Source organism: Hordeum vulgare, chromosome 5H (genome assembly GCF_904849725.1).
Source record: "Hordeum vulgare subsp. vulgare chromosome 5H, MorexV3_pseudomolecules_assembly, whole genome shotgun sequence".
NCBI lineage: Eukaryota > Viridiplantae > Streptophyta > Magnoliopsida > Poales > Poaceae > Hordeum > Hordeum vulgare.
In genome coordinates, this window is record NC_058522.1 from 421,128,753 (window position 1) to 421,138,569 (window position 9,817).

Consider the following 9,817-nt stretch of genomic DNA (forward strand, 5'->3'; position numbering starts at 1 on the left):
TTGAATATGTTTTTACCGTGTGTTGTATCTTCTTGATGTTTCATTCCGAGTCAATAAAATTCATCTTTTGTCGAGAAAATGTAAGGGACCAATGGAGAATAGTTGGTCCAGTGTTGTCCCGTCATATTGCCTAGCTTAGCTAGTAGTTAAGGGAACAATGACTTTTGCAAGTACTGTGCAATGCACAATTGGGGCATCAGGCATGACGTGCACACCAGTATAGCAAGGCCGCAATCACAGCGGTCAAGATCTATCTTAAGTGACAAGGGCACCGGGTCTACTGCTTGATTTAATTAAGTTACTATTTGCCCAAGTGAGAAAGCACAGTTTGGCCTGCCCGGACGGCCGTATCCGGTCGCACGGTATATTACTGTTGGGAGTAGCAGTAAATGCAAACAAGAGCTACATATGCAGTGCAAAAGGCAAATTGAAGGACGCGCATCAGTGGGACACGGCCAAGACAAACAGGCTCTAGCACTAACAGTAAAGTTCGTTTCTGCTTCAATAATGCGAGCCCTAATAGTGGTAAGTGCCAACACAAGAGGGAACCTCGCCAGTTTAGGCTTCTGTTCCGGTACGGTGCATGAAATCCAGTACGCACAGTTACTCTCCATGGCTGGGTCTGGTGTATAGTTAAGAAATCGGTAAAATTGTTTTGGGAATGATCCCTACTGCTCCCTCCGTTCCTAAATATAATTTTTTTAGCAGTTTCAATAAAAAACTACATACAAATGTATAGATATACATTAGAGTATAAATTAACTCATTTTGCTTCGTATGTAGTTATTTAGTAAAAATCTTTTAAAAGACTTATACTTAGGAACAGAGGGAGTAGATTATATGACTATATATATATACACAAAACAAAAGGCCTTTCACGTTAGATCTGTCAACTCTCAATGACTGACCAAAAAGAATGTAATCGAAGTTGGGTTGACGCCATGGCTTGGTCTAGGAGAGGCTGTAGAAGTTAATCATGTTGTTTCTTTAGGATTAGAAAAGAAAGCCAAACCGAGTCCTAGTAGTATTATGATTTCTAGTCCTAGTCTATTTCCATAGTCCCTTGTGGACGTGTATAAAAGACATCCTAGGGGTGTTGATTGTAACACCAGAAAAACGAAAAGCAATACAAAGCAAAGGCTCGACACAGGCCTTTAGCCATCAAATCCATCAATCAGTTTTATTTGTGTCGCTAGTTACGCAAGTTCCGTCAAGTAGCCGACCGAAGCAAGAATCGCGTAGGAACGCCTGTACAGCTGCATACGCACGTTCAAAAGCCAACAATTGGTATCTAGAGCCTCGACGATCTACGATCTACGATGACGGACAGGACGCTGAGTCGGTCGAGTCCGGCAGCGGCGGTGCCAAGGCGAACAAGAACGGCGACAAGGTGAAGAAGGGCATCAAGTCAGCAACCAATGGTGGAGGAACAAGCGGCGCCAACGTCCAGGCGCATCGCAACATCCCCATCCAGTACCCGATGCTCACCGACGCCAACTACGGCGTGTGGGCGGTGAAGATGAAGATTATTCTTCGATCCCTTCGAGTATGGGAGGCCATCACGGACGACGACGTCGACGAGGAGCGCGACGAAGGTGCCATGGCCGCCATAGCCCAGTCTGTGCCGGATTCCGTGCTGATGACATTGGCGGAGTTCGAGACGGCAAGAGAGGCGTGGAACGCACTCAAGGAGATGAGGATCGGAGAAGATCGCGTCACCAAGGCTCGGGCACAAGTGTTGAAGCGTCAATTTCACAAGTTGCAGATGGAGGAAACTGAATCGGTGAATGACTACGCCATGCGTCTTACTACTTTGGTGGGAGAGATCCGCGCGCTTGGTGCAAAGCTCGATGAGACCGAGATCGTGGAGAAGTTTTTCAGTTCAGTCACTGATAAATTCACGTACATCATCGGCACGCTCGAGCAGCTTTACGACATTGACGACATGACCATAACGGAGGCAATCGGACGCCTACGGACATGTGAAGAGAATGCTCGTGGCTGTCGGAAAGGCAAAGGAGGAGGTAGTGACCAACTCATGTACTCGTGCGCAGATTGGGAGGCCCCAAGTAGCAAAGGAAGGCGTGACGGTGGCGAAGGCTCAAGCAACACGAAGGGCGATGGACAAACCGGAAAAGGCAAAGGAAAAGGCAAACCACAAGGTCATGGTAAGGCGGGCCAATCTAAAGAGCAGAAACCACGGAACTTGGAATTGTCCGAGGTCAAGTGCTATAACTGCAATAAGATGGGTCACTTTGCGAAGGATTGTCCAAAGCCTAACAAGCGGGAGATCAAGGCAAATTTGGCAAAGCAGGAAGACGAATGTCCAGGTCTTCTGATGGCCGAAGTTTGTGATCTCGCTGAAACGGTGGTTGTGAAACCAAGCCGGAAGGTGCTATTTCATGAGGAAAAAGTGACACCAAAGTTATCCGGTGATCAGAACGTGTCGTGGTATCTCGACACGGGTGCCAGTAACCACATGGCGGGGTGCAAGGAGAAATTCCTCGAGCTGGAATACGACGTTGAAGGCTCGGTCAAGTTCGGTGATGGTTCAGCTGTGGAGATTTGCGGGTAAGGATCTGTCCTCTTTGAGGGTCTCACAGGAGAACATCGCATACTCACCGGAGTGTACTACATCCCACGGCTGCGCAACAACCTCATCTCTATTGGGAAGCTTGACGAGAATGGATGCAAGGTGAATATCGAGAGCGGAGTGATGGCGATCTTCGACAACCTCCGAAACGTGCTAGCTCGTGTTAATCGCACACGGAATAGGATATATATCCTCAACCTTGATCAATCTCAACCTGAGTGTTGGCTCGCCAAGAGTGATGATGATTCGTGGTTATGGCATGCTAGATTTGGACACGTTAACTTCTATGCCTTAAAGAAGATGTCAAAGATGGAGATGGTATCCGGGATGCCAGTTATCGACCATGTTGATCGAGTATGTGACGGGTGCTTGGTTGGAAAACAGCACCGCAAGCCATTCCCTGCTCAGTCTACCTATCGTGCAAGTGATGCACTCGAGCTGCTCCATGGTGATCTATGTGGCCCTATCACCCTGGCAACTCACGCTGGAAAGAAGTATTTCTTCCTTGTGGTAGACGACTACTCGAGATATATGTGGGTCGTTCTCCTACGGTCTAAAGATGAGGCGTTTGAGGCATTCAAGAAGCTGAAGGCTGCAACAGAGATGGAACACAAGCTGAAGGTTCGCGCTCTACGGACAGATCGCGGCGGAGAGTTTACGTCGAATGAGTTCAACGACTACTGCGAGAAGATTGGCATAAAGAGGTTCCTCACGGCACCTTACACGCCGCAGCAGAATGGAGTCGTTGAAAGGCGCAATCGAACCGTCGTTGACATGGCAAGGAGTTTACTCAAGAGCAAGAACCTGCCGGGGACTTTTTGGGGAGAAGCTGTCTCGACGGCGGTCTATCTTCTCAACCGGGCTCCAACGAAGGCGGTGATCGGCAAGACTCCGTATGAAGCAATTTACGGACGTAAGCCGAATGTGTCTCATCTACGGACATTCGGGTGCGTGGCACATGTGAAGACGGTGGAGCCGCATCTCTCAAAGCTTGCTGATCGTAGCACCAAGATGGTGTTCATCGGATACGAGAGAAGTTCCGGCACCAAGGCATACCGCTTCTATGATCCACAAACCAAGCGTCTACGGATTTCACGCGACGTCGTGTTTGAAGAAAACCAACCGTGGAATTGGAGCGCCGCAGCCGACGATGCTCCAAACAGTAACATATTTGCAGTTGAATTTCCAACTGACGATGATGCATGAGAAGATGTCCAGGTGGTTGGCAAGACGCCCAACCAAGGTGACCACAATGGTAGTGATCATCATGGTGCCAACACCGACGACGACGCGCATAGGTCGCAAGGAGATAGCGACAACGCCGCGCACGACACAGGCGGAGATCTCGACAACAACATCGACAACGAGGCGCATAGTGACGACGACAATCAAGATGATGGTCACGGTCACGACGACTACGCCGACGACACGGATGTCGATGACACACCAGGGTCTCAGTCGTCTTCCTCAAGTGCATCAACATCGACACAATTTGTGTCACCTCCTTCGCAAGCCACAACGAATTCCTCAGGGCCTCGTCGCTACAAGACCCTCAAGAAAGTCTACAAGTACACAAAGCCAGTTACGCTCGAATACTCCGGACTATGTCTTTTCGGAGTTGAGGAGCCGGCAAACTTCGTAGAGGCGAGCAAAAGTCCTAGCTGGACGCACCCCATGGATGAGGAGATGAAGGCAATTGAGAGCAATGGCACGTGGACTTTGGTAACCCGACCTCCAAACCAAAAGACGATAGGTTTGAAGTGGGTTTACAAGTTAAAGAAGGACACAGAGGGTGCCATTGTGAAGTACAAGGCAAGACTTGTTGCAAAGGGCTACGTTCAACGTCAAGGAGTTGACTATGATGAGGTGTTTGCACCGGTTGCTCGAATCGAGACGGTGAGAGTGCTCCTAGCTTTGGCAGCACAAGAGGATTGGAAGGTTCATCATATGGATGTTAAATCCGCTTTCCTCAACGGCGATCTCACAGAAGAAGTGTACGTGGAACAACCCCTCGGCTACGAGAAGAAAGGCGAAGAAGGGAAAGTTTACAAGCTCAAGAAGGCACTTTACGGGTTGAAGCAAGTGCCAAGAGCTTGGAACTCAAAGTTAGACCGAAGTCTGGTCTCGCTTGGGTTCAAGAGATGTCCCCTCGAGCACACAGTCTATACTAAGAACTCAAAAGGCTCAAACCTGCTAGTTGGAGTTTATGTCGATGATCTGATTATTACCGGAGATAACGTACAAGAAATTGAACGTTTCAAGGCGCAAATGAAGAACAAGTTTAGCATGAGTGATCTGGGATTACTCAGCTATTACTTGGGCATCGAAGTGAAGCAAAGCTCCGGAGAGATTTCCCTATGTCAATCGGCTTACGCGGTCAAGTTATTGGACAAGTGTGGCATGTCAGATTGCTAGGCGACACAAGTTCCAATGGACCAACGTCACAAGTTGAGCAAGCGTAGCTCAAATCCGCCGGTGGACACCACAATGTATCGAAGCGTTGTGGGCAGCCTAAGATATTTGGTGCATACCCGACCTGACTTGGCTTATTCAGTCGGGATCGTGAGTCGTTTCATGGAGAATCCGACAACCGAGCACATGAGAGCGGTCAATCAAATTCTACGCTATGTGAAAGGCACCATTAATCTTGGTTGCACGTACAGAAAGGGAAAGGAAGGATTGATCCTTCGTGGATATTCAGATAGTGACATGGCAGGTGATGTTGATGACCGAAAGAGCACAACGGGCATGGTTTTCTACCTTGGCCCGAATCCGATTAGCTGGAATTCTCAGAAGCAAAAGGTGGTGGCACTGTCTTCATGCGAGGCAGAATACATAGCGGCAAGCACGGCGGCTTGTCAAGCAGTTTCGCTGAGAAGACTTCTAGCTATTCTTGCAAAGCGGGAGGTGCAGAAGGTGTCACTGAAGATCGATAACCAAGCTGCAATCTCGTTGTGCAAAAATCCGGTTCATCACGAAAGGAGCAAGCACATAGATATCCGGTTCCACCATATCCGGGAGTGCATTGAAGAAGGGTTGATCGAGGTTCAACATGTGAACACGAAAGGCCAACTTGCCGATATTTTCACCAAGTCCCTCGGTCGACAAAAGTTCATCGAGATGAGGAGGAAAGTCGGAGTGCAAGAAGTGAAGTCAAGCAACAAGATTAAGGAGGTGAATGTAGAAGTTAATCATGTTGTTTCTTTAGGATTAGGAAAGAAAGCCAAACCGAGTCCTAGTAGTATTATGATTCCTAGTCCTAGTCTATTTCCATAGTCCCTTGTAGACGTGTATAAAAGACATCCTAGGGGTGTTGATTGTAACACCAGAAAAACGAAAAGCAATACAAAGCAAAGGCTCGACACAGGCCTTTAGCCATCAAATCCATCGATCAGTTTTATTCGTGTCGCTAGTTACGCAAATTCCGTCAAGTAGCCGGTCGAAGGAAGAATCGCATAGGCACGCCTGTACAGCTGCATACGCACGTTCAAAAGCCAATAGAGGCACACTAGAGGTGGGATGTTGTCCTTGACGAAAAAGGTGTACTGTAATTCATCTTGGTGTACTCAGGATTTGAGTATTGTTTATCTTCTTGGATTTGCCAAGGCGCCATGGTCTCGGTCTCTACATGCGTGAAGATTCCGCAGAGGGGTTAATGGCGGAGGCATTCAATGCCCGGCCAACCGTTTGCGAGTTTCCAATGTCACTGTCCAACGGAGAGGGGGGAGGGAATATGTCTTGACCCTCTACATTTGTGCTTCCGGGCAGCTAGTACATACTCCCTAGAGAGAGAGAGAGAGAGTAGTAGCCATTAATCAGCAAAGATAAATGTGTCCTGACCTCAAATTGCTGCCCATCCTACGCGTTCCCGAGAGAGGAAGAGGAGGGCCCGATGCTGTGTTGCCTGAATCTACTGTGCGTACGTATTACATGCATGATGAGGGCGTTGTATAGTACTCCAACGGGCGTTAGAGCAAGTATAATAATAGGGTTATAGTAAAAGTGCTCTTCTACACTCGAGCTTAAATAAACTTGAATGAACAGTAAAATAGTTTAATATTTTAAAATTGTTTTTAAAAAATCTGTTTTTTTACAGCAAACTTTGACAAATATTTTCATGGCTTGCAAAATTTCAGTATAAAATCACCTTTTTCGAAGTCGTGCCAAAAATACAAAATTAGTGCTTCAAAATGCTTTTGAAAGTAGCATTTTCAAAGTTTTGATTTTGTTTTTTGTCACGACTTTCACAAATGTGATTTCATGATGAAATTTTACGAACACTTAAAACATTTGTCAATGTTTGCTAAAATAATTCAGATTTGTTTGAACATTTTTATAATATTTTATGAATTTACTATTCACCCGTGCTCATTTGAGCTCGGATGCAAAAACATCTCGTCTGGTTTATAGCTCTTACTCCCCATGATATAGTGGAGAGTAAGAGTATCTACAGCTCGATTTGGCCATCCGTCTTCTCAAACGCTTGCGGAGATCAGAACTTTTTTTAAGAACTTTTTTTATGAGCACAAACAGTAGAACAATTGTTCTACAGTAATTTCATTAATAATTTAACACAAGTAATCAATGCCAATTCTTGTAAGCATTAAAATGTTTAAAGGTTCAGTTGAACCCATGACTTTATTCTCTTTGCTTTTTGTGGTCTTGCTCTAATCACTACTAGATATTCCCTTATAACCGAGGGTCTAATCACCGTCGGATATGTTTGATCACCGTCAACTGTTACTATAACCGACGGTACACCGTCGGTAATCTCCCGTCGGCCTTGTTTGGTCGGCCATTACATGAATGAACGACGGTACGGTCGGGTAATATTGTTACCTACGGTAGTAAGCCGACGGTGAGCCGTCGAGCATATTATCGCAAGCTGCTAGCTAGTATTAGCCGCCCATGCTTATAGCCGACGGTTCCTCGTCGGGCATTTACCATCTGACGGTTCTTTCTTCCCGTCGATACTCCCAATAATTGATGGTACGTTCGCCCCGACGGACTTGGTTATAACTATGAGGAGAACCAAACGTCATCTAGTTATATATACTACGGTGCATGCATCCCTTGAGGAAATATGTTAGTCAAGGGGTGAGCGAACACCGTCAATTTATGAATTCACCAACGGTCTAAAGTCCCTGTTGGCACATTGTGTAACCGAGACATTTCTTTCACCTCATATATTGCTTTCACGGGGTGTTCCACATGATAGCAATATTTCAAAATATTGTCATCTCAAATACATTTCATACACAAGCACATTGCATTAACCATAATCATCAAATGTCAAATGTTGAACAAGGTCATGTTTTGCACAAAGATAAATTGTCCACTAAGACAAATTTGTCCATAAGATAAAGTGTTTCAAATATCTAACATAAATTCATTTTGCCATGACTTGAAAATCAGTACACTTTTATGGCAATCAACATCGCCATGACCATAGTCATTATATCCATCATCACCATAGTTATCATATTGCTCATCACCATACAGATCATCCTCGCCATAGTTATCATCTCCCTCATTGTCATAGTAGTCATCCTCATCATCATTTCCATGACTTGTACTACCTCCAGTTCTGCTACCCATTCCCTAAGTAATGACAAGACTAGTTGTCAGTATAATGTAGCTGAAATTTAAGTGGCCTACAGGGACAAACTTAATATTTCTAATTGTCACGTTAGCTGCTAAGCCGCTAGTTAAAAGAATAAGTATTTAACAATATGATTGTCTATTCACCTTTTGACCGTTCACATGAAATTCTCACAGGACACATAAATCAAGAAGAATAGATATTCCATGCAAATTGTCCAAGTAGAGTGGATATCTATTTGCAACCCCACTATATGAGTAGCATTTACGTTTTCTAGTCTCATGACATAGTCGACTGAGTAAACTTCTTTTTTTTTTCAACTAGCCGAACAAGTAAACTAACAGAACTCTATTTGCTAGCTTGGGCATATAATAAACTAATTAACAATGACATGTACAAAAGAGGTTAATATAAATTCCATTCAAATAGTTGCAATAGCAAGAGCTCACATAAAATTAACACCAACAAAAGTTTGGATTGTTACGACTCATAGAATATTTATCCGAGGAATTTTTTATTATACTACACATATAGTACCTAGCATGGAGCTAATTGGAATCCTGAAACTAGCAATTCAGATTATCATGAGTGTGTATGGCTGATCTAACCTTTTCACTTCCATGTTGACGGACATCACCTGGCCCCCTTCGAAATCCGCCTTCAGAGTCTGATGTGGACATGTATCATACACAAAAGTCACACATCATTTAATAGTTCCATTGATGCAAGCCTACCATCAAGATGGGTTAAACTTACCAAGTCAGCTGCAGCTGATTGCATTATGCCATCAAAGTCCACTCCCCCTTTCTCAGCCAAAGACTATAAACTTCAGGATGTTAGCGCAAACCTATCCACTCATACTCTAATTTATAAGTTTATAAGAGAAGGAAAGAATACCTGCACAACAAGCTCAATGCCACGAAGACGCTTGTTCTCCCGCTTCAAATGTTTGTTCTCTCTTTCTAGACGGTCCTCCCTAGCAGACCGCACCGGTTCTGAGGCCATCACCCTTTTAGACTTAAACTTCACCTTCTCTTCTTTGCTAAATAACTCATTAGCAATTCCCAGCCTGTCATGTGGCATTCTACCTGCAGCTTCATAGATGATTTGTCCATCTAAATCTGGGTGCTTCTCTTCCCAATTTTCTCCGTGGGCATTTTTCATTGCTTTATCAAAATCCTCCTTTTCAAATAAAAAATTAATGGTGAACTGTAGTGTTATGCACATAGTTCTCATGATGACTCAAATAAACAGTCACAAGATTTTACTAACCCGACGATCAGCAGTTCTTTGACTGCATATTCGTTCTTGATCAGTCCCTCGATACAAATTGTGCGTGTGAAGCCAAGCACCAGATATTCCAGGGTCTTTCCCAGTTTTGAGTTTCTGTATTTCAAGAGTGTGAAACAACATCCTATGTAAATGAAACTTTCTTATTCAAGTAAGCAGAAAGATGCTTGAGGAAAATAGAGTTTCAGAAATTGACGTGTGGCGACAACATTTCTCGCACCACTGCAATGGAAGACGGTGTCCCCATTCGCCAGCCTGTTCCTCTTGTTGGTTAAAGATAACCTTCTAAATTCAGCACTACTCCAGTGCTCACATAGTAGACGCCAACCAAC

The 9,817-nt window shown here is 44.8% G+C and overlaps 1 protein-coding gene across 1 annotated transcript; it reads right to left on the reverse strand.

Annotated features, from left to right (window-relative positions):
- Positions 1-7,963: 7,963 nt before the first annotated feature.
- On the reverse strand, positions 7,964-9,359 carry LOC123396812 (uncharacterized protein PF07_0086-like). Its single transcript, XM_045091624.1, has 4 exons — positions 9,093-9,359; positions 8,952-9,014; positions 8,804-8,872; positions 7,964-8,194 (listed from the first exon to the last, which is right to left on the reverse strand). Exons 1-4 carry the CDS (start codon positions 9,357-9,359, stop codon positions 7,964-7,966), a joined length of 630 nt encoding a protein of 209 aa, XP_044947559.1.
- Between the last annotated feature and the right edge of the window lie 458 nt (positions 9,360-9,817).

Bases quoted from the DNA above. Each gene is read 5' to 3' on its own strand.
- LOC123396812 (XM_045091624.1), bottom strand. From the start codon at position 9,359: ATGAAAAATGCCCACGGAGAAAATTGGGAAGAGAAGCACCCAGATTTA. The intron at 9,015-9,092 runs GTATTCTTTCCT...TGAAGTTTATAG, and splicing joins GCATTGAGCTTGTTGTGCAG to TCTTTGGCTGAGAAAGGGGG. The intron at 8,873-8,951 runs GTAAGTTTAACC...GTATGATACATG, and splicing joins AATCAGCTGCAGCTGACTTG to TCCACATCAGACTCTGAAGG.